At 44.3% G+C, this 25948-nt stretch overlaps 1 protein-coding gene across 2 annotated transcripts in view; it reads right to left on the bottom strand.

Moving 5' to 3' along the window:
- LOC137434431 (myocyte-specific enhancer factor 2C-like) overlaps positions 1-25948 on the bottom strand; it is a 102019-nt gene that overhangs the window by 18815 nt on the left and 57256 nt on the right. The window contains exons 3-8 of one of the 2 annotated variants that reach the window (XM_078785520.1): positions 16970-17173; positions 13296-13442; positions 11776-11965; positions 11484-11540; positions 6511-6689; positions 2254-2353 (exon numbers count right to left, since the gene is read on the bottom strand). In XM_078785520.1, coding sequence (XP_078641646.1) covers positions 2254-2353; positions 6511-6689; positions 11484-11540; positions 11776-11965; positions 13296-13442; positions 16970-17173 — 877 coding nt within the window. The remainder of the gene's footprint in view (positions 1-2253; positions 2354-6510; positions 6690-11483; positions 11541-11775; positions 11966-13295; positions 13443-16969; positions 17174-25948) is intronic. The other variant, XM_078785521.1, reaches the window with a different exon arrangement.

Here is a 25948-nt window from a genome sequence, read left to right as displayed (position 1 = left end):
TTTATTTATTTTAATTTCCCAATGCCCCAAATAGCTACAAAATAATTTTAACCAAATGGATGACATCTGACGTACTAATTCTCAACGGGAATATATAGAAATGGCTGTAATGACGTCGGTGGAAGTGATGTACTGGTTATAGAACTGCAAACACACTTGGAGCACATTGTGGGTTGTTCAGGATGGCTCGTGGGAAGGAGGGAAGGTATAGGAGGGTGTCGGTAGGTGGATTCCTTCATTTACAGAAGGTTGTTCAAGACAGCAGGCATTCGAGCAATTCACGCTCCGCTTGTGCAAGAAGATGTCAAAATATTTGGGACCGTTTATGAAGAGAGGAGGAAGTGGTCAGGATACAACCCAGTGGGCGGTGGTTGGGAGAAAAAGAAAAGATTGTTGAAGGTATGAACGGAGTGATCAGCAACAGCAACTACCTCAATGCAGACAGGTGGAGGCACCAAGATTAATAGTAGCATAAAACTAAATGCGAGATTTATGGTTAATATATTTTAAATGATGTCACTGTATGCTATTTATTTTAACTAGGGCATGCCCGTACTATATCTATACACAAAGAATTAAGTTAAGCACCCCCCCCGTTTTTTTACAACCTCGCACATTACAAGTTTGTTGTCGTCAAAACAGTGTAATATACCCATGATATTGCTATATTTTCTGGAGAAGTGATATTATGGTCACATAAAAACATAACAATCATGCCGTTTTCAATATTTTATTCTGAATAATTTAAGGTGAAATTTTTTGGGAATTTTAGGCATATTTTCACCTCAATTTAAGTATGGAGCTATAGGTCCATCACGGACAGTGTGGATGACGTTTATGTTTTCTAACGTACAGTCATTGTTCTGAGAAGACCTCTAGCGATCCTTGCGTCAATAACGTGTGTAGGACCCACGTGATCGGATCACTGACTCAACCCTACGTCTCATAGACCCTGTAAGCCGTCGTATGCGTTGCTGTGGCAGGTTGTTCCATTCCCGATGTAATGCACGTTCCAATTCATCCAGATTGGCTATTGGAGGGACCATCTTCGCAATTTGTCGTCCCAACATGTCCCAAACGTGCTCGAGGGGGTTCAACCTGCCACAGCAACGCATACGACGGCTTACAGGGTCTATGAGACGTAGGGTTGAGTCAGTGATCCGATCACGTGGGTCCTACACACGTTATTGACGCAAAGATCGCTAGAGGTCTTCTCAGAACAATGACTGTACGTTAGAAAACATAAACGTCATCCACACTGTCCGTGATGGACCTATAGCTCCATACTTAAATTGAGGTGAAAATATGCCTAAAATTCCCAAAAAATTTCACCTTAAATTATTCAGAATAAAATATTGAAAACGGCATGATTGTTATGTTTTTATGTGACCATAAAATCACGTCTCCAGAAAATATAGCAATATCATGGGTATATTACACTGTTTTGACGACAACAAACTTGTAATGTGCGAGGTTGTAAAAAAACGGGGGGGGTGCTTAACTTAATTCTTTGTGTATATATCTAAAATTATATCCCCCCCCTCTATTTACATGAAATGGTTTGGTCCAAAGCGAACGGCTTGCGAGTACGGTGACAATCCCCCCCCCTCTATTTACATGAAATGGTTTGGTTCATTCGCAAAGCCAAAGCGAACGGCAGTTACGAATCGCAGTTACGATGAATCGCAAAGTAGTTTTAATTAGTTTTAAAACATAGTTTAACGCCAACATAGTTTGCCAACGTGAAATAAATGAATACGCTCTCAAATGTGCCGTCCGAGGCAGAGTCTGTTCGGCACGTTCGGCACACGTGATAGCTCGCTGCTCTCTGATTGGTTGAATCGTTTTTTGGACATAGCTCGGTAACTACTTGTCCGATTAATATGAAACCTTGAAAAGGCACATCCTCGGGTCCCCAGCAATATACCTGGCAAGTTTCAAGTATATCGGACCGGTAGTTGTCGAGAAACAGCGGTCGCATACACACACACAGACAGAGATTAGTGGAATTATAGATAGATTTATTAAAGATGAAATAAACTACTACCAGGAATTTAAAAATAATTAAAATTGTGAGCTTGCCCACACAGCACAAGGTAATCTTTGTCTACAGTCTCAACACCACCCAGAGTTCCACAAGGCCTACATCAGCTCAGGATCCTCCGATTCTTCGTCTTACTCTTCCCTCCTCAACCTACAATAGCTGCTCAGTTGCAAGGAATTCTGCCACTTCAGTTTGAAAGCTTTTCTCACCATTGTGGTGTGTCGAGTTGAGGTGCATTGGGTAAGACGCCAGAGTTGAAGATGAGACGTTTGGGGCAGCCATCGTCTGGGTTGATCCGAGGTGCTGGCTCTGTAGGAGATTGCGAGCATGATGGGTGGACACAAAGGTGGAAAAATAAGATAACCAAAATGCTTTGGATAATTAGCAACTAGTCTTTGGCCAACTGGACTCTTCTTCAATCCAAGGTTCAAGGCAATGCAAGAGATGTACGGAATCTTAAACAAAAAAGGATTCCTTGAGCAGCAGCAAGTTTGTAATGAAACGGAGCAATTAAAAATTTCACATATTAAAAGTTCTTACAACAATAATTCATCAGTCCAACAATTCACAAAGTGCAATAGTCCAACATAAAAAATTTTAACCGACAAAATGTGCTTTTACAAATCTGTTTTACCATTGCTTTTTAATCATTCCCGATGAACCACAGAATTTGGTACAAACTTCAAATTACAACAACAGTCTCCATCTATATCTCCCTGGAGGAAATGGAGGCCTCACCGTTAGAATGCAATGACGTCATCAGGACTCACTTCCCACCGCAATTTACACCTTGCACCATTGAGAAGTGTCACTGCAGAAACCCTCATCCACGCCTTCATCACTTCCCGTCTGGACTACTGCAATAGCCTCCTTTATGGTTCACCCTCAACAATCACCAATAAACTCCAATACATTCAGAACTCCGCTGCCCGTCTACTCACCCATTCCCGGACCCGTGACCACATCACCCCCGTCCTTTACAAGCTTCACTGGCTCCCCATATCCCAGAGAATCCAGTACAAAATCCTCCTCTTGACCTACAAAGCCCTCCATAACCTGGCCCCATCCTACCTGGCTGACCTCCTCTCCAGACACACTCCCACCCGCAACCTCCGCTCTGCTGGTACCAACCTCCTGACCCCCCCCATCCGGACCAAATTTAGATCCTGGGGGGACAGGGCCTTCTCCATCGCTGCTCCCACCCTCTGGAACTCGCTACCTCACACCATCAGAGACTCCTCCTCACTCACCACATTCAAAACATCACTCAAGACCCACCTGTTCAACACTGCATTCAACATTTAACCCACAGCATCTAACCCCTGACTATCTCCTCTCCTTCTCCCTCCTTTGTGCTTTGAATATTTCCCTATTGATTCTTCTTTTTTTGCAATTGTCTTTATGTTTTGCTATGCGTTATGTTTTGCACTCTGTCAAAGCGTCTTTGGGCTTCCTGAAAAGCGCTATATAAAATAAATGCATTATTATTATTATTATTATTGTTGAGGTGCGAGATGACAGGTGTCCATGCACCATTTATTTCTCCTTAAAGGACAGGAGGCTTGTGAAATGAATCACTTTTGATTGTTTATTTGTACCACATCGATTGCAATTTTATTGGTGGAGTAATGTTCAAAAGTATCGTGATTTTAAGTTTATGCTCAAAATTTACACGGGGATTCAACATCGCCGAAGGAGATTCTCAGAGATTGACGCAGCACTCCGAATACAACTCGATTATGCTCCGAAGGTGAGAGCGGGTTATCAATATTCAGTTAAGTTGAATGTTTCTGAGAAGACCACGGCAACATAAACATCGTTGACTTAGCAAATTGTTTTGCTAAAGTTCGCCGTACAGATACAAGCCCGTAACATTGCTTGGAGCTATCGGCGTGAAACCTGCATGGAATGCTCTCAAGCCAAAGTCAAGAGCTCTGTAATAAAAGAAATAAACAAGCAGATTTATCACCCGATAGAGTTTTGAGTGTACACAGACTATATATAATTGCAAATGTCACTCCTTTGATTGATATTTTATTAAATTCGTGAAAATTTGTGCCGTTAAAGAATTGTCAATCAAAATACAGGTCGGCATTAGCATGTCAGATGTCTGACTTGAAGCTGACGGAAAGACAAACGCAAACTTTTAAGAATGAGAGAGTTCATTGAACACCTTACCCTGTGCAGTCTTGAGAAAAGGGACACGGCAAGTCTTTTAAACTCTTGCTTTGTGTTTCCGAGCATGATCTACGTCTGTTTACCACATATAGCAGGTGTGCTGGTAACCACACAGTACTATGCGCTGCCATAATGTTCAGAATCTCAAATAGTTATTCTGCCCTCGGGGCATGGTGTGAATGATGATTTCATATTTTTCCTCATCGTTACTCTGCTCAAGTACTGCTAAACGGAAGTATTTTGAAAGTGCCAAAAAGGAGAGTTGTGTTCTCCAGTGTTCAAATATGTAATTCAATTGAAATAAAATAAAGATTGTGAAGGTTACATTATACATTTAATTTTTTTTCCAGAAGTTTACCGCCGTTGATGCAGCATCCTTTACACAACCAAGATCCAACTCAACATTTCCTCCATCTGCAGCGCCCTCTATGCACACCTTACATTTGAATGTAGCTGCCACACTGGTTAATGACCCTCTCAAACCACTACATTTTTGATGAACCCACTCAGCGCACATTGTACATTGAATGGAGTTCACTGACACCCTTCCTGCACACAGCACAGGGCCACTTCCCAGTTCTTTCCACCTCACCACATACTTTACCACTTGCCATCACCTTCGTCTTTCCAATATTCACCTTCAGACCTTTTGTCTCCATACATTCCTTCCACTTGTTCATCTTCTCCTTCAGTCCATCCATACTTTCTGCAATCAACACCAGATCATCTGCATACAATAACTCCCACGGTAAACCCTCCTTTACGTTCCGAGCCAGCACCTCCATCACAGCTACAAATAGTAGTGGACTTAGTACCGACCCCTTATGCACTCCTACCTTCACCTCAAACTCACCACTGTTCCCGTCCTTCGTCCTTACAGCTGTGCGTGCTCTTTTGTACATTTCCATCACTACTCTGATCAACCATTCCTCCACTCCTAACTTCCTCAATGCCCACGTCAATACTTCGCATGGAAAAGTTATCGAATGCTTTCTCCAGATCAACAAACACAAGAAACAACTTCTTCCTCTTCTCCATGTACTTCTCCTGCAACTGCCTTACAATAAAAAGCGCGTCTGTCGTTCCTCTTCCTGGCATAAATCTAAACTGCATTTTGTCCATCTTCACTTTGTTCCTTATACAAACATGCATAAAATACATGCTTCCACAAATGAATGCAAAATTTTCAACAGTGTTTAAACCCAACATTGGCAAAGAGAAATCGCACCCAAAAAAGAAAAGGTAGAGAACTGATAATGCGAGCGACAACCCAGGATGCTAATTTTGATAGCACATGTGTAATTAATAGCCACTTCATGCCAGGGAAACTTGCTTGAGCCACACCATCACAGAGGAGAGCTGAATAGGGACTTTTGCCCTGGAAGATATTTAACATCATGAGAAATATGCTGATCATGGGTTTCGTAACTTTTGCTGTAATCACTGATGGCAGAGGTCATTTTCTACGATCTACCTCGATGCCCATAAGGCTTTCTTACAGCAATTTTGGGGGCTGACGAGATGGGCAAGAGGTACACACTCACCTCTAAGCTATCTAGCCTGGGTTTGAATCCCGACCCAGCTATAAATTGACATCATGGTGTTTGACAGGTAAAGGCGTCCCTCAGATCCATGTCTGCCGTCCCTCAGATGGATGTTAAATGGGCGGCCCGTCTGACAGCATTTATTGGTGAATGTTAAAGATCCCATGGCGTCCTTCGCGAAGAGTAGGCGAGCTATCACCAGCACCATGGCCAAACTCCTGCCCTAACCTACAGGGTGAATTGCTTCAGTGGTACAGCTGCACACAGCCAGTGATGCTACATACAAACAAAGAAGTAATACCTCAGACAGTGGTATTGCTAGCAGAAGTTTTATCAACAGCATGCATAATGCAATTCCCGTGTGTACCCCGATTTAGAATAGGTACACCGTATCCCTGCGCATCCTAAGAGGCGACTAAGGGTTGGTGTCAGGAAGGGCATCCGGCCATAAAAACATTGCCTCAAGCAGGGAACCATGATTGTCATGGGGCCCGCAAGGCTAACCCCCGCTCTAGCGGGGAAAATGGCCTTAAAACGATCATTCATTCATTCATATATTCATATGCATAATGCAATTGGTATTCAGTTGGTTTATCGCAGAAGTATTCTGAAATGCTGGTAGAGGTAATTAAACTACCTGAAAATACGCTGTCGGGCCCCAAACAATTCAAATGTTTTCATCGCAACGTCTTGTAATTTATACCAAAAAATATATCTAAAAGTGCCATTTAAATAAAGTCTCACCATGGAAGGCATCGTGCATTGCTTGCTAGCAGCTTGCATTTGAAGATGTTGCAGTGATCCATGCACCTTGGACATGCATTGTGCATCGTTGGGGCCTGGCATAAGAGGTGGACTAGATTTGACAAGGTGGCCTTGAATATGGGATGAGGGGGTGTGGCCCGGCGATTGGAAACCATTCCCTGAAAAAGCAAAACAAATCGACAAATGCAGAGTGAATACCATGATCAGGTATATAACTCGTAACTCAACTAGGCCCCATCCCAAAAAAAAAAAAAAAGGGAGAAAGGAGAAGAGCGATCGGAAGCAGTTTTCATTAAATTAACCCGATTGTTGCACAGACCAAGGGAAAGCAATGTTTCAAGCAAGTACACGTCGTGGGGGGAATTTCTAATATATATCGTGAAAATAAAGACAAGCTATTGCTGTGAGAGTTCCTTGGGGCTATTTACTGCAATAAGATGTCCTTTCACCACATTTTAGTGTGTGCTGAGGATCATTGTCCGACTGGAAGTTGAATCCCCATGGAATGTGTTATGTTCCCGGAGGGGAATAAAAATCTGCATGTACTCGGCAAATAGTGAGGTACCGTAACTTGTGTGGATCACCAATACCTGTGGTCGACATGTAGGCCCATAATTGCAGCGATTCTCCACTACACTTCACTGTAGATCTTGTACATTGTTAACTACGTTACTATTCGCTCCCCCATCCAAGTCAGTTATTGTTGCCGAACAACTCGAACCTGGATTTTCTGTAAAAAGCACGTCTCCAGCTTCGCTCATCCCACTATCTCCAGCTTTGCTCATCCCAGTCTCCAGCTTCGCTCATCCCACTATCTCCAGCTTTGCTCATCCCACAGTCTCCAGCTTTGCTCATCCCACCGTCTCCAGCTTCGCTCATCCCACCGTCTCCAGCTTCGCTCATCCCACAGTCTCCAGCTTCGCTCATCCCACAGTCTCCAGCTTTGCTCATCCCACAGTCTCCAGCTTCGCTCATCCCACTATCTCCAGCTTTGCTCATCCCACAGTCTCCAGCTTCGCTCATCCCACAGTCTCCAGCTTTGCTCATCCCACCGTCTCCAGCTTTGCTCATCCCACCGTCTCCAGCTTCGCTCATCCCACTATCTCCAGCTTTGCTCATCCCACAGTCTCCAGCTTCGCTCATCCCACAGTCTCCAGCTTCACTCATCCCACAGTCTCCAGCTTTGCTCATCCCACCGTCTCCAGCTTTGCTCATCCCACCGTCTCCAGCTTTGCTCATCCCACAGTCTCCAGCTTTGCCCATCCCACAGTCTCCAGCTTTGCTCATCCCACCGTCTCCAGCTTTGCTCATCCCATCGATTGTGGTCAAATGCCCATTTGGCTACCTCTACCAAGGACCAGTTTGATAACAATCACTCATACCTGTATTTACAGCAACGCAAGTAGTAAGATCTCTACTGACTGTTGTTCAGAAAGCAAAGGTCAAAACTGGAGAGGCTTCACATTCACTTTTGAATTCGTTTCAGCTTTCAAACTCAACCACTATTATCAACAGCACCAATTTCACAAACCCTCTACAGTCTTGTGTTCACCTCCAACCAAATTAAATCTTCTCGGATTTATAAAATATAAAATAAAAAATTCCTCATTTTTGCACTGAATCTGCTTTACACGAGGAAAGTCTAATTTATACACATTTGTCATGTGGTGTTTCAATCCTGGGAGCCGTTACAGGATTCCCACTGCCACTCCATGGCCAATTTGAATTTGACTGCCTGCCAGTTTACGGTTTGTATCCCACTGACAGGCCGGATCTGGACCCGGACCTGAACCAAAATCGAACCGGCTTGTTGTCGCCTAAGCAACTCATCCACCACGTTTTGTCATAACTCGTCCACAACTTTTTGAGATATCATGTTGTATATAATTTTTGACCCCATCTCTCAATGGTGAAGAATCACCAAAAAATTTTTTTTTTTAATCAATTTCAATTTCGTCCAAATCCGTCCACAACTTTGAGACATCCTGTTGACAAACATGAAAACAACCCCCGTCCATCTTAGATGGCGGAGATAACTATGTCATCATTTCTCACAAAAGCCATCAGTTAGCCATCACGTGGTAGTTCGACAGAGCGAGTGAGCATAGTACGGATGTCTCGAGTTTAGGACACTTCCTGTTCCATCCTTCCGAGCTGAAAATATCCGGTCCGTTGCTAGTTGCCAAAGCAAATCCAAATTTCAGTCCAATTAAAGATTCTGCGGCCGTGCTTTCAAAGAGCGTGAACAACTGCCGGTCAGAAAGCCAAACTTCCTTCCATCATTAAAAGCTGGTGCAGATGTAATTAATAGCGGAACCGAGAATCCTTTGAAGGAATGACCTTCATGCAGGTTATCAAGTGCAATTTTTTAACATTAACTGCAAGAATGCCCTTCCACACAATTATTGTGTTGCTGTAAAATGTGCCAATGTGTTTCACCGAGTAAGAAACAAACAAAACCCCTGGATGGCTCTTTGATAAACATCACAAACAGCCACCAACAGCCAACATCATTGTTGATTTTAGCAAAAAATAAAAAATAAAATCATCACGTGTTTATTAAATCCATTGCATTTGACTGTTGGGGGTTTTTGAGTGGAATTGGAGGGAATTGTGGTGGGGTATGGGCTTGGATCACGTTTCCTTTGAGATTGCAATATGGAAACCGTTTCAGGAGAGCGTAAAGATCTGGAAAATGTGACTCCGAGCCCAGACATTAATTTGAGCATTAGTACAACATGACCTACATTTTTGCAAAATAATAGGAAGCTTACATCGACATGGAAATGCAAACAGGAGAGACAGTTTTAATGGCCCCTCTGTTGTGATGCGCTTGGTGAACGATAGTAATTTATCAAGGACGAGGGTTAATCCCGTTTAGAAAAGAACGAAATCCACGTTAAGAACAGTGGTGTGACGTTATCACCAAATTTACCGTCACATCAAGTTTTAACATGATGCTAACCATTTGAGACTCCAAAATAAGTGATAAATGAAAGACGCACATTATACCAGATAAACAAAACTTCAACATTCGCTCACAATTTATTTGAGAAAAACTCAGATCGGTTTAGTCTCGAACCACCATTTTGATAAAACTGTATTTTAAGAAAATGTATGATTAATTATTATTTAGTACCATGTGGTGAGGGCTAGCAGGATGGCCTAGAGGTACGCACGCTTGCCTCTAAGCTGTCCAACCTTGGTTCGAATTCCAACCCAGCTATAAACTGTCATAACCGAGTGGTCAGTCTGCCGACATTAGTTGTGATGCAACATTATGTGGTCTGATTTGATGAAAGAAGATAAAGCTTTGGTGCCATAAATATCTAAGGGTATTGAAGGAGATTTGTTTATTTATTCCCCCCCCCCCCCCCCCCCCCACATCAGTAGTTGATCATATGTATGACATTTTGCATTGATTTGAAGAGGTACTCCAGAAAATATTATTTAATTTTTTCCTTTAATTCAAGACGGCAGCCAAACCACATGACTTATAGTTTGCAAATATTCCCCCCCCCCCCCCCCCCCCCGTTTGAATATAAACATGCGTTTCAAGTTTCATATCAGATAAGTGGTTTCGGAGAAGCAAGTTTTAAAGTTATATTTTAAAATCCAATATGGCCGCCAAACCACGTGACCGATGACGTTCTTTTCGGCAAACGTTTATCCCCATGGCTAGGCGATCATATTTTTTAAATTTCACGTTCATCCGTTTAGCGGTTCTGGAGAAGATGTTTAAAGTTTATGATGTCATAGGCAATGGCAAAAACAAAATTCATGATGCACTAAGTTACATTGGTATCTATGATGAGTTAAAGTTTCATAGAGCTAGCAATAACGATTTTCTCGGAAAGTCTCCGCAAAATGTGTGAGAATAATAATAATAATAATAATAATCCTTACAAGAACAATAGGGTTCCAGTGGGAACCTCACTGGAAGCCTAATAAAGGGTTTCATTCAGACCCCCAATTGCCCATATATGTACTAGTCAGGTTCACTATGTTAAATATAATTTCGTTCAAAATTTTGGTAGATCAGCAAAACTATACATTTTTGGAATATTCAGAGCATGAGGAATCCAAAAATTAATGTTTACATTTGCGTCGACACCTTTGCGAAAATGACACTCGTGAGATAAATACCTCGCATCTCTTCTATCCCACGCGTGCCAAAAATAACCGCTATATATTCAGCTGGTCGCTTTGGAATTAAAGCAGTTTGGTTATCTGTCACCGGTGATATTGTCACATATATATATATATATATATATATATATATATATATATATATATATATATATATATATATATGACAAAATGTTTGAAGGTTTAAAGTAGTTTTTCAACCTTAAATTTCACACAAAAGTGCTTGTCGGTTATGAATAGATGCAAAACTCGTGAAACACCATGATTGAGCAAACAAATTGGGACTTGGTCATATTATAAATGTTAGAAGACTTCACAGTATGGGTTAATAGGTTGGATGAAAGGCTGTGGTTGGCCAGGTAGTTCATGCACTCTACTTTGACCTTTCATGTCCGATTTCCATCTTTGTCCCGACTTTAAACTGGTCTTGGTGTTTCGCATGCAGGGATTTGCATGAAGGTGTACGCCATCCTTTGTGACAAGTGATGTCACCAAGGATGGCATACACCTTGACAATGCTAATCTTGCTCTCAAACCTCCTATCATTCACTTTTAAACATTAAAGATCCCATTGTGTACCTTTCGGAATGAGTAGGTCATCGTGTCGTTGGATGCCGAAAAATTGTAAATTACTGCCATAATTTACAGGGGCACTGCATCAGTGGCACAGCCATGTGTTATTACAATGGGAAATTGCAAATTAGTGCGATAATCTACAGGGTAAAGACATCAATGCTATAGCCATGCACAGAAATGATGCACCCAACCAGGTGCTGCATGCAGAAGAAGAGGATGTTCATTACCAACTGGACTCTCCCTGTTTGAAGAGATCACCTCCATGCCTCTTTCCAGCAGCATGCCTAAGACCCATGAGAAAAGGGGCTAATTTGAAATCAAAATGTATTTAGTTGGATTGAATTCTGCCAGTTTGTTAAAATCTGCAAGTGTTAAAAAGAAGAAAAACAAGGAAGAAGAAAAAGAAGAAGAAGGAAGAAAAAGGAAGAAGAAGAATTACTGCATTTCACTTAAAAGCGCATTTTTTTTAAACGCTTTATAAATTCTGCCACCTGACCAAATTACTTGTCACGGCCTTACTCGCATTCCCAGTGCTTGCTGGCCGCTGAGGTACACCAGAGGGCGAAATGGAATGCCTCTGAGAATGTGATGGTCCCACATGGCCACAAAAAACTCCCATTCCCCCCGCTGTCATTCCATAAGGCAAGGCCCCAGAGTGTGAGGCAGGAGCTGATGAGGCCATCTGGTAGCTGTTCAAGGGTTCTGTGGCCTGCAATTTCAGAGAGAGTGATGTGAGGCTTCCACCAACCGAAATAAATAAATAATACACCAGGTGAACAGTTTGTTTTGTGTCCGAGTAGACCAGAAAATAACAATACAGAATCACATTTAAGCAAAATATTCCATCCACAACTTTGAGATATCCTGCTTTGTATCGTTTTTGGCCCCATCTCCCAATGGTGAAGAATCTCTTTAAAAATTATACTAGCCGGATCCGGATCTTCACCAAAATTGAATTCATTCTTCCCTGTCACGCACACAACCGGTCCACCAAGTTTCGTCCAAATCCATCCACAACCTTTTGAGATATCCTGCTATGATATGTTTTTGAGATATGTTTTTGGCCAGATCTCCCAATGGTGAAAAAATTTCTCGGTGTTTATCTTTCATAAATTGATCGTCTGTTTGCCGTGTCGCGAGCAAGGCCTTTGCCGCATCGCGAACGATTTGAAATCGAAGTTAAGTGATTGTTCCCATTTGTATTTTCGTTAAAACTGTATTTATTTATGGTGTTGTACGTATATTGTGTCCCGACGAAGCTCAAATGTTGTGTTTGTGTCCTTCCCCCTCTCTCCCCATCTTGTCTACCGCTCCCGATGTTATATGTTTGATGTGTCGGTTTGTCTTTCTGTGTGATTAATGTTCGCTCTTTCACGAGCCTCGATCTTGTATACAAAAAAAAAAAAAAAAAAATTAAATTAAATTAAATAACACATTCGAATCCATATCTTGCTCAAAATCGAATAGAATCGTCCTTTTCAGACACCCAACCTCTCCACCAAGTTTCTTCCAAATCCGTCCACAACTTTTTGAGATATCCTGCTATGTATCGTTTTTGGCCCTATCTCCCAATGCTGAAGAATCACTTTAAAATTCTAGTCGCCGAATCCGGATTTTCACCAAAATCTAATCATTTGGTCCTTGTAACACACACTACCTCTCTGCCAAATTTCGTCCGAATCCATCCATAACTTTGAGATATCTTCTTCACAAACAAACATAGTCAGGCAGGGGTGAAAACATAACCTCCGTCCACCTTTGGTGGCGGAGGTAATGAAGAAGTGTGTCAAGGTGAAAACGTAAGCAGAGTTGAGACAGCTCTTGCTAATCTAGTCAAAGAAGAATGGACCATGATGAGGCAATAATGGTATGAAGCCAGAGAAGGTGACGTTCAGCACATCAGTATGGGATAGGCTTTATGGAGTAATGCTCTGACTGGCATGAGAAAAATGCAGTGTTACCTGTGATTAGGTGTGCTAAATTATGTGATGATCATGAATGAATAAAAACAAGCAAAAGGTTTTCAAATGTCCATTTACCCCCAATGCCTGGCGCCGCATCATCAACTCAAACTCTTCATTAATCTTCCGATATCGTTCATCCACGCGTGGTGACTGGACCAGTTGCCCCTCATCTCCATCCACCTCTGGACTATCGCAGCCATTTAGGCCTTTTCTTCGCAATGTCTGCAAATCCCAAAAAGATTAGTCAGTTTATCAATTTCAATACCGAGCTGTCAGGTTTTGTGAACAAATTTATCGGATCGTAAGTCAAACTTCTTTCGAAAGAAATAATTACAAGGGTTAGGGTTACAGGAAGAATATTTAACAGGCTAAATATCATCCTTGTCAAATGAAATATGATGTATCGGTGAAATAGATCGAGTTTCCTGCTGGGGTTTCCAACCTTGGGTAAGTAGGGCTGTGACAGTAAAAGGGAGTTCAGGAGGGCGGTTTTTCTTATCATACAATTGTATATAGCGGTAGCATTGAGGCAACACTAACCACTTCAGATCAATATTTTTCATATTCTCTCTGTACACAAGTTTCCTCCAAATGATGTCACCACAAAAACAACCCTGTGTTCCATCTACCACGTCTCTACCATTCAGATGCTGGCGTGAGATGCGGTGTGCCATCTCTACCACAGGACCAAAGTTGGAGTGGTTGTTTTGCAATGCCAAAGCTCAGGTCACAGTCACGCTATTCCAGGCTAATATTCCAGGTCCAGTTTATTGGAAGGGACGGGGGAATGGTAGTATGAGATCACAAATTTTTTTCCTGAAAGTCCTAGTAGTGTGTCTCCTGCTCCCTTTATTATGTGTTTCATGTGTGTTTGTTTATCTTTTTATGTTTTATGTGTTAGCTCTTACATGAGCCTCGACTTTGCATACAAAATAAATAAATAAAATCATGCAGCTTCATGGGGCCACCATAGCAGATGTAGTTCATGAAAGGAGTTGACAAGATAAAGTGCTTGATTCTACATTAGGCCCAATCAGAGAATTTGGCCAAAATACCAATGCAATAATGCAAGGTAACCAATTCCTAAGCTCCCTTACTATTAGAGACACTTTGCAGCATCCAATATGAATCCATTTCAAGGATTTAGATTGTCCTGACAGAAGATTATGGTGGAAACAACATCCTGACTGGTGAGTCATACATTTGTTGAATGAACCACCAAGGAAAACCTGTGCAACTCTCCCGGACATTTGTACACAGACTAGTACGGGGGAAATCACGATTTAAAATAAATAAATAAAAATACAATGAAAAACAAAACAAAATAAAAACAAAAAGTTAAACTTGAATTGATAGCACTTCCTTTCTTTTCTTTTTTATTTGAGGCATCTTACTATAATTCACCAAATGTCCGTTTGAAGGTACCGCAAAAACGGCTCAACGGATCGCAACGATATTTTGGGTGGGTATTCCTGGGACACCTGGGAGTAAAATAGGCTATATTGTTTTCCCAATTTTTCCAAGTTTTACAATTTTCCAGTTTTTCCAAACACGATGAAATAATATTTACCGATATGAACAGTGATGTGGCTTTTATTGAAATTCTACAAATACTGTTTAGATTTTGATGACAATTATGAACCTGCCGTGAATGGTACAATTGGTACAATGGTACAATGGTACAATGCGGTACAACCGCATTCACGGCAGGTTCATAATTGTCATGGACAGATGACGGCAATGCGCGGGATTGATAATATCCCAATACAACCGTCATTCAATCGTGATGTTACATCGTTAAATGTTAATCGTGTTAATCGTTTTGTTAAAGTATCAATTGATGATTGAAATTGAGTGAATACAATTACGATTTTGAATTCGTAATTGTATTCACCCAACCCTACGGAACTTCACATTAGGATTTAAATATTTGTTTACGTCACGAATGTTGTTAAAAGTTTATTTTTTACATTAATGTTATTTAGTTTGTGATTGGAGTCATGCTGTTTGGAATGAAAAAAAAAGATATCAAATTCAAGTGAATGACGGAATGCCGTGCCGGTTTTATGTTCTAAGCATGAAATTCGCGGATCGCCATATGCAGATTCGCCATTGACTGGGTATGGAACAAACGTACCCGTTTGTTTGCGAACGGGTACGTTTTTCATGGAAGTCCTTCATGAACTTGCTGTCCATGTCTGACGTGCGACTGAAGGTGCTACAGGAATGTGGAATTTATTGGTTTCATGCTTTAGCATTCGCTGTTTCTGCATTGTCTGTTTGCTTCTGGCCTCCCACCCGTGCGTAGCATGGGTACCTCACTAATAACCAGATAATTTGACATGTAATGCCAATACTGTATCCATATCATGCTGTACTTAAATCAATGTACTCATTATCCGTGTCCCTATGTAATCAGTTGTCAAGGTTTCGGTGGCCTTGGAGATACTTTTACAAGACACAAAAGAGATCTACCCCCTCCCCCCACCCCCAAATCCCCCCCAACTCCTGGCACCACCGCCTTCACTCCCCTAGAAAAAAAATTCACGTCACCTCAATTGCAAATGGGACAGCCGGCTTTAAATGCTCTCAGAAGGAGAACATTGATTGCCAAGTCATGCTCTCTGCTGACAATGCAATGGAAAAGCACCAAAATGCTCTTCACCTGATGATGGTGCACACAAGCATGAAGAACAGGCCCAAGTGTCACGTAATATTATATAACCACCTGATGATACAAGCTCTTCTGAATGTGACAAGAAGTGATCAGCTCTTCCACATCACATTACCCTCGATCACAAAACATAACACCTCAAGAAAAATACAATGACAAGACTGTTGAATCATGGGAGTGGTAGATTTGGCCCCGCACTACATTTGCTAGATTCTAGTCAAATGTGGTGTCCACATTTTCTTCTCCACGAAAGAAAACCTCATGAGCAAAATGCATCGACGTCAGGACCACGTCTAACATTTCAGAAGACTCGCATGCTGTTGTCAGGAAGCTTGTGGACCAATGAACAAAGTGTGATGAACAAAAATAATAATAGTATTGAAAAAAGGAATCAAAGAATATCCAAATTGTGAAGTTTGAACGATGAATCGATCCAAAGTTGCTTTACTACGTCCTGGTGTGACCAACCATTACAACAACCTGTCAAAGATGGCAATTTGCAATTTCCATGATTTCCTTTGCTAGAAACACCATGGCACAAGTTGTGGGCACAATGCACCACAAGCTAATCCTGAACAGACAGATAAAAATAGTCTTTAAGACACCAGATTAAAACATCGAGAGCCAAACTGTTTTCGCTGCGCACTAGAAGTCTCATTTGGGCAAGGCGTGCCAGCATTCCATGGCAATGAGAGGCTGATGTGTTACAACTGTCAGCGTCACGTCGTGCTCCTGCCCCCTTGTCAACAGCCTCGGCAACTCCGTTAACACAAGCCAAAGAGTGTGGATATCTGTCAAAGCTCACAGAGAAGCTTGTGCAAACACAGGTTTGCTGTGGTAAAGCGTATAAACGACAAGTCGTCATGAACAATTAATGAAGGCAAAATCGTGGGCGAGGGTAAAGGGGGGGTGGGGGGGGGGGGAGAAGAAAGGGGAAAAAAAAGAGCAAAATGCTGGAAAATAAATAAATAAAAAGTGTTAATGAGGGAGTTACTGTAATATGATTAATTAAAATAAAAACAAACCTTAAATGAAACTAGAGCAACAAAAGAGGGGCACAGCACTTTAGACCCACCTCGATAATATCAGAGTTGGTACGTGACTCGTGTGGTTCGTTGTACTCGGTGTATTTGAGAAGTACACGGTCCATGTCTGTGCTCGCGTACTGAAAGAGCTTGTTTGAGCCGTTGAAGATTATAAGAGCGATCTCGCAGTCGCACAATACACTCAGCTCATAGGCCTTCTTCATGAGGCCGAACTTCCGCTTCGTGAAGGTGACCTGGTACGAATGAACATAGCATTGGTGGGTGAAGGGGGGTGATTAGATAAGTAGTGACAAGCAGTACACCTGAGGAGATGGACAAATAAGGGAGATGGGGAAAAACACCAATAACACAAAGGCCTAAACACAAGCAGCCCATTTGGGTGATATGCCCCCACTGAACATCACGTGGTGCACACAATTAACCAGATTATGGGTCTGTTACATACACAGGTATCTGTCATCTCTCTCCACTGCATGACAAACCTATAACCAACCAACCAACAAACTTTTCCACTCATCACTTTCATTCAACATACAGCACATGTAAAGCATAACATGCAAATGACAATATATATACCAACAACAACCAACAGGCATTTTAAGGCCATTTTCCCTGCTAGAGTGGGGGTTAGCCTTGCGGGCCCCATAACAATCTTCTCCATTTTGCCCTATTTTCTACATCTCCCCTTTGGGAACAGCATCAATCACAGGCTCTATTCCCATCATCTTTCGCAATTCATCATTTGTCTTCCTCTCTCTCAACGATACCCCACACATCCACAGAACCATTCGCATTTCCACCCTTTCCAGCCTTCGTTGCTGCTCTACATTCATTACCCATGTCTCGCTCCCATAAATCATAACACTTCTCACACATGCAGCATACACCTTTTCCTTCAGCTTCAATGACACTCCCCTCATCAGCACGCCACTCAGTTCCCGAAACTTCTTCCATGCACATCTCACTCTAGCAACCATTGTCGAGTCTGATCCACCTTCTCCATTCAGCAAAATGTTTTCACACCTTCGAGCTTCATGCTGTCTCCAAGATCCAACTCAACATTTCCTCCATCTGCAGCTCCCTGTGTGCACACCTTACACTTGAATGTAGCTGCCACACTGGTTAATGACCCTCTCAAACCACTACATTTTTGACAATTTGACAAATGACAATATACAGTCACATGAAAAAGTAAGTACACCCCATGTAAGGTTTTGACCTTTTCAACATATTTCAACATACAGCGATTTGATCTTCATTTCAACAATATTGATAGATAAAGGTGATATAATATAACAAATATCATGAAACATTTACATTTTGTAGTCCATTGTATAATTTAAATAAACAAATGCAATTTTTGCATGTGGAAAAAGTAAGTACACCCCTACATTTATCACTACTTCAAACACCCAAAATTAGAATGAGGTGCACCAGCTCAGGTGCAAATGATTAGAGCATCATTAGAGATGATCTTGGAGGAACAAGTGTTATTTAAATCTCAGACATTTAGTTTGGTTTGCTCTTTGTTGTTGAAGTGTGCGGCGTCACCATGCCGAGGTCAAAAGAGCTCTGAGGCCTTCAGAAAGAAGGTTATAGATGCCTGCGAGTCTGGGAAGGGATTTAAAAAGATCTCCAAACAATTTGAAATCGATCATTCGACTGTCCGGAAGATCATCTACAAGTGGAGAAGATTCCAAACAACTGCCAACTTGTTCAGGCCAGGCTGCCCCAGCAAGTTCAGCCCGAGGGCAGACCGCAAGATGCTGAAAGAAGTCTCTAAGCACCCCAGAATGTCATCATGGGACCTACAGGTAGCTCTTGCCACTGTTGATGTCAAAGTGCATGAGTCTACCATTAGAAAGAGGCTGCACAAATTTGATCTACATGGGAGGTGTGCCAGGAGGAAACCTTTGCTGTCCAGAAAGAACATCAGGTCAAGACTACAGTTTGCCAATGAACACCGAGGCAAAGACCAGCACTTCTGGAACAATGTGCTCTGGACAGATGAGTCAAAGGTAGAGCTATTTGGCCACAGTACCAGAAGACATGTTTGGCGAAAACCAAAGACAGCATTTGACCACAAGAACCTGATACCAACTGTAAAGCATGGTGGTGGAAATATTAGGGTTTGGGGCAGCTTTGCTGCATCAGGGCCTGGGCAGCTCACCATCATAGAATCCACTATGAATTCTTCATTGTACCAGAGGGTGCTTGAGGATAATGTGAGGCCATCTGTCGGAAAGTTGAAGCTCAACCGAATGTGAACCTTACAACATGACAATGACCCTAAACATACCAGTAAATCCACCAAGAAATGGCTGAAAAGAAAGAAATGGAGGGTTCTGGAATGGCCAAGTCAAAGCCCGGATCTAAATCACATCGAGATGTTGTGGGGGGATTTGAAACAAGCTGTGCATGCAAGAAACCCCTCAAACATCGCACAGCTGAAAGAATTCTGCATGGAGGAGTGGGCAAAAATTTCTCCCAGTCGATGTCAGAGACTGGTAGACAGTTATAGGAAACGCCTACTTGAGGATGTTTCTGCCAAAGGGGGCAATACCACCTATTAGAGCCAAGGGTGTACTTACTTTTTCCACATGCGAAATTTGCATTTATGTTTGTTTAAATTATACAATGGACTACAAAATGTAAATGTTTCATGATATTTGTCATATTATGTCACCTTTATCTGTCAATATTGTTGAAATGAAGATCAAATAGCTGTATGTTGAAATATGTTGGAAAAAGTCAAAACCTTACATGGGGTGTACTTACTTTTTCACATGGCTGCACGCACACACACACACACACACACACACACACACACACACACACACACACACACACACACACACACACACACACACACACACACACACACACACACACACACACACACACACACACACACACACACACACACACACACACACACACACACACACAGGTTCTGGAGAAGTGTAAAGTATAGCTTTTTAAGGCCCTTAAAAACATTTGCAAGACTAATGCCAAATATCACAACTGCTTGGTTCCGTTTTCAGAAAACTACTTTTTATTCTCGAAAACATCACTGCAAGGTCAGTGCAATCAGAATGCTGCAGGTCTATATATTTACACCGAGAAAGAACCTGGGCATGAGGACTGGGAAGGTAACTGGCACGATCGAGCTAAGGAAAAGCACCAGCTCGTTCAATCTCCTGTAACAAATATATCATACCTAAACAACAAAAGGGAATAAAACCCAAAACGAAAGCGTTTAACTGTGCCTGCTATATTCTTATTCTTCTTTAATGGCCACTATTATCCCACATTGTGGTGTCGGCCGCAGGAAACTTGGCCCGAGTCTTCACAAACCAGCCTGGCCAGGCCTGACATTCGCATAGTTAGGGCAGAAATTTGGAATTTGGCCATGGTGCCGCCGATACTCGCCTACTCTTTGTGAAGGACACCATGGGATCTTTAGCATCCACCAACCCATGCTGGCAGACAGGTCTCCAAGTTTAACGGCACACACATTGATGAATCACCCTGCCTGTGAAACACCGAACTGACAGTTTATAGCTGAGTCGGGATTCGAACCCAGGCTAGACAGCTTAGAGGTGAGTATGCCTGGTATTTTAATAACAAATAAATTAAAAGTTTTTTTAAATCAACAAGTGTCCAGATTCATCAGAGCCGCCGAAAGGTTGACCTTCACCGAGGTTGAAGCCAAAAGGCTTGGCTGTCTGATGTAGAAAGACGAAAGGTAAGTGGCCTACCTGGGTGAAACTATCTTCAAAGTGAGGTGAACTCTGCTGTGTGTTCAAAACCACCAAGTGGAACATTTCAAAGGTGCTTTTTATGAAGGGAAAGGAAAGCTGGGGTAAAGGGGTGGGGGGTTTGGAGTGGTAGACTAGGTGGTCAGAATATTGTTATGTCGGGAGGGTCGAGCAATATCTAGAGTCAGGTAGATCTGAATAGGTAACATGCTTCGTCTGTCACGATAAGGAATCTGCCCTGTAATAAGTTCTGTGTGTAGTCCGGTTTGTCGGTTAAGGAATATACCTGTGAACATACCATGATGTTCATGTGCTGGGTAGTTGCAGGGATTAAAGATAACAGCCCTTGTGTTTCAAACCTGGTAATCAAACCTTTGTCCCTTATGGCAATGCACACCATATAAACACTTAGATAGGCCCTTTAGCACACACATTAATTAGTTCCCTTCCCTTACAAAGACTGTGGAAGACAGGCAGGAAGCCAGATCGGGGCACTGCCGGATGGCCGCCGCCAGCTACAGCTCCGGCAGGCCGAGCCACATCGAGTAGCACGAGCTATAACGACGCTACAGGGAACGTGTGATTGGTTGACGAGGAAGGCGCGAACCTCCAGCCAATCAGGGTGGGAGGCGCGAAGACGCAACTGTGAAGGAGGTGGTTCATTGGACAGAACATTGGAGGAGTGTGGACCCAGGTTATAAAAGGGCGTGCCGGACGACATTTTCCCTCTTGCGCTGCACCCTCTGGCTGTCTGACGCTGCACGACGTCTTGTGCTCTCTGCGCTGAGATTGGAGATCGCGTTCTTCGTGGTGCTTGGAGCGGTGCTAGGTGCTCGGTGCTTTTGGTGCTGTGAGTGGGCAGGACCTCGTGTGCGAACGGCGAGAGGATTGGAGCGAGGGCATTGGCTCGGGCACAGCGAAGCGTGCGAGGCGGACAGAGGGTTTCTCCGCACCAGAGATTGGAGCCATGGTGGATACGACACGACTGCATTACCCAAAGGGGGAACATTACCCAAACGACACAACATTACCCAAACCCACGACGTACCCAAACCATCTGTGAGGCCTTGAATCACAGGTATGGGATAGGTGCAAGGTGCGACCTGGTTAGGGCACAGCGGCTGCATCGCAGGCAAAAGCATAAAGAGACGTTGCAGGAGCTGGCCCGGATATTTACCAATCTGTGAGGATAGCATACCGAGACCGAGCAGCACAGGCGTGGGGACAAGCTGGCGATAGAAAAATTTATGCCTGCTCTTCCTGATCCCGAAGTCCGGACGTTGGTGGAGTTGCAGGACCCGCCCACGGTGCACCGGGCGGCGGAATGCGCAGCGAGACTGACCTTTCTGAGGAGGTCGAACCGCACATCAGAGAGGAAACCTGTGACGGTACGGCAGGCAGAGGTGAGGGATCAGGAGAAGCCAGAGGATGACATAGGCCGAATGTTAAGGGCAATCAGTCGCCAGCTGACAAATTTGACCGGGGGCAAATTTGCAGGGAGTGAGTCACGGCAGTTTGGTCCAGGTTTGCCATCAGGACGGCCTGATTTTCATCGGGTCGGGCCAAGAGAAAGGGGTGCTCTGCCTGGGTACCAGAGGGGTCCATTCATGGGGACTTGTTTTAGATGTGGGAGAAGAGGGCACAGTCAGAGGAATTGTCGGCAACCATATGGGCCACCACCTCCTAACAGGCTTCGCAGTCCAGAAAGGAGGGGGCCCCCAGTATGTCCACAGGTGCCAGAAAGAGGACCACCACCTCGGACTGGGCCTGTCGCAATAGAGTGTGCGGGAAACTAGAACGAGCCGAGCATACGAGGCCATGCTCGGCTGGAAAGTGTGTGGAGAAGCACACTCCTTTGGTGAAAATAGTAAATTGCGGAAAAATTGGCACGGGTAATCCAAGGGTTAGATGCAAAATTGAGGGAGAATTTTGTGAGGCTGTGGTGGACACTGGAGCCAGTGACACCATTATCAATCCGAGTGTGCTAGACCAGAGTGTTGGAGGCTGGGACAAAATTGATAGGGTAGAAGGACACAGCCTCCAACTGGCTACGGGGGCAACGGCGCCAATATTGGGACGCGGAGTGGTGAGGATGGAGTTGGGTGGTCTGGAGGTCAGCGTGGTTGCATGGGTGGCGGAGGTGTGCGATCAGTGTCTATTGGGACTGAGTTTCCTGGTGGAACATGACTGCCAACTAGACCTTGGGCATGGTCATATGTGGTTGGGCACTGAGAGGCTGCAGTTGGTGGGACTGGGGGATGACGAGGAGGTGCAGGGGACATGGCTGGAGGTGCCGCGCACTGTGACCGTGCCTCCCAGGTCCGAGAGAGTGGTGATGGCGGAGTTAGCAGCAGGTGCTCAACCCATTGGCCAGCTGGAGCTAGTGGAGCCGTGGTCCTCGCAGGGGACGGAGGGATTGATGGTGGGTCGCACCCTCATAGACACCCGTGGGCCTATGTTGGCAGTTAGGCTGCTCAACTTGTCCGATAGCCCGCGCACTGTAAGGGGCAGAGCCATCGTAGCCAAATGCAGTAGTGCAGTAGAGGTCACCGGAGGAAGTGGATCCACATGCTTGCCAGTACAGCCGGAAAGAGGGGAAAATTTGGGGAAATGCGATTGGCCAGAGGGAGTGCAGGACATGATGACACACTCTGAAGAGGGCCTAACATCGGAGCAGGTAGAGACATTGCACAATTTGGTTGGTAAGAACTTGGATGTTTTTTCTCTCTCCCCCGAGGATGTGGGACGCACGAGTCTCGTCAGGCACCAAATTAGTACTGGCGAGGCTCGGCCTGTTCGCCAACCGCCGAGGCGGCTCCCTTTCGCTAAGAAAGAGGAGGCAGAAGAACGGGTGAGCAAAATGGAAAAAGCCTGACTTATCGAGCCCTCGGTGAGTCCTTGGGTGTCACCCATTGTGCTGGTGAAAAAGAAGGATGGGACCACTCGGTTCTGTGTGGACTACCGCCAGCTCAATCACGTGACACTCAAAGACTCATATCCCCTGCCAAGGATTGATGACACCCTCGATGCCGTTTCAGGCTCAAAATGGTTTTCTACATTGGATTTAAAGAGTGGTTATTGGCAGGTGGAGATGGATAAAGAGGCGAGGGAGAAAACAGCGTTCACCACAGGAAAGGGTCTCTGGCAGTTTGTAGTCATGCCTTTTGGATTGTGCAATGCCCCTGCCACGTTTGAGCGTCTGATGGAACGTGTTCTAATTGGCTTACCATGGCAGACTTGCCTTGTCCATCTGGATGATGTATTGGTCCACGCTCCCACATTTGAACATGCTGCTAAAATTTGTCAGAGGTATTTGAGAGGTTAAGGGGTGCTGGGTTGAAATTGAATCCGAGCAAGTGCGAAATTTTCAGGAGAGAGGTGACTTACCTGGGTCACGTGATTAGTGAGAGCAGTGTGGCCACTGACCCTGGAAAAGTAAAGGCTGTAAAAGAGTGGCCCGCCCCCAAAAATGTAAGGGAGGTCAGAGGATTTTTGGGCCTCTGCTCTTACTACAGGAGATTTGTGGCAAATTTCGCAGAAATTGCAATACCCTTGCACAAATTGACAGAGAAAGGAGCCCGATTTACATGGTCAGAGAGCTGCATCAAGGCATCCAGTCACTTAAAACGACGTCTGGTGGAGGCCCCAGTTTTGGCATACCCGACGGATGATGACAATTACATCCTGGACACAGATGCGAGCCAGGAAGGATTGGGAGCTGTGTTGTCACATGGAGTCGAGAGGGTTATTGCGTATTAGTCGGGCACTTTCGAGGCCCCAGCGAAATTATTGCGTTACCCACAAATAACTATTGGCCCTACTGTCTGCAGTTGGACACTTTCACCCTTACCTTTACGGGAGGGAGTTTGGGATCCGAGTGGACCATGCCTCCTTGCAATGGCTTCTTCGGTTCAAAGAGCCAGAGGGACAAATTGCAAGGTGGCTTGAAAGGCTGCAGCAGTATAATTTCACTGTGCAACATCGGCCCGGCAAAGCACGTGCCAATGCAGACGCTCTCTCTCAGCGCTCCTGTTGGGAGACACAGTGCAAATTTTGTGATAGACAAGAAGCCAAGGATACAATTGGGCAGGACCAAATTGATGCTTGCCTATATGCAGCGAGAGTGACCAGGCGGACTTTGCCACAACCCCCACCTGAATTGGGCGATGTGAATTGGCAGGAAAGTATAAGGGAGGACCCTGTTTTGGGGCCCCTCTTTCATTGGCTAGAGGAGGACAAAAGACCATCCTGGGAAGAGATTGCTCCACACAGGGCCCAGGTAAAGGCCTATTGGGCACAGTGGCAGATGTTGGGGTTGAAAGATGGCTATTTGTTGAGAAAGTGGGTAACACCAACGGGCGATGTAGCTTCCTGGTTGATAATTGTACCAAACAAATTGAAGGAAGTGGTTATGGGGCACGTACATGGGACTAGGACAATGGGACATTTGGGCGTGGCCAAAACTTTGTCCAAATTGCGACAGAGGTTCTACTGGGTGAATTCGGGCAGGGACATTCAAGATTGGTTGAGATCCTGCGACCTCTGCCATGGTAAGAAGGGAACCCCACATGCGCGCAAGGCCCCGCTCCAGGTGTACAACGTAGGAGCACCACTTGAGCGGGTGGCAGTAGATGTGGTGGGGCCTCTGCCAGCCACCCGCCGGGGGAACCGGTACATTATGGTGGCAATGGACTACTTCACCAAGTGGCCAGAAGCCTACCCATTGCCCAACCAGGAAGCCCGGCTGGTAGCTCAAGTTTTAGTTGAGGGATTTTTCTCCCGATTTGGCGTTCCAAGGGAGCTATACACCGACCAGGGCCAGAACTTTGAATCCATGCTCCTGCGGTCGGTGTGCGAGCTCCTCCAAATTCACAAGACCAGGGCGACCCCTCTTGGGCCTCAATCGGATGGGATGGTGGAGAGATTCAACCGAACATTGTTGACCCAATTGGCCCTCTTTACATCCGAAAACCAGCAGGATTGGGACGAGCACCTCCCCTTTATATTGATGGCATACCGGACCGCACAGCATGAGACCACTCGGTGCACCCCCGCCTTGTTGATGTTTGGTAGGGAGATGTGAGTCCCCACAGATTTGTGGATGGGACCGTCACCAGAGGAACCGGGTGAAGCATCTGTGGAAAGTTATGCAACCAATTTTAAAAGGAGCATGGAGAACGGAGAAGGCTCACGAATTTGCGAGGAAGCAAATTGGCTTGGCTTCCTTGCATATGAAAACGCAGTATG

Source organism: Myxine glutinosa, chromosome 10, assembly GCF_964187855.1.
Source record: "Myxine glutinosa chromosome 10, kmMyxGlut1.1, whole genome shotgun sequence".
Taxonomy (NCBI): Eukaryota; Metazoa; Chordata; class Myxini; order Myxiniformes; family Myxinidae; genus Myxine; species Myxine glutinosa.
Note: the sequence above shows the minus strand (reverse complement) of the source record. Positions and strands in the feature narration are given on the sequence as shown.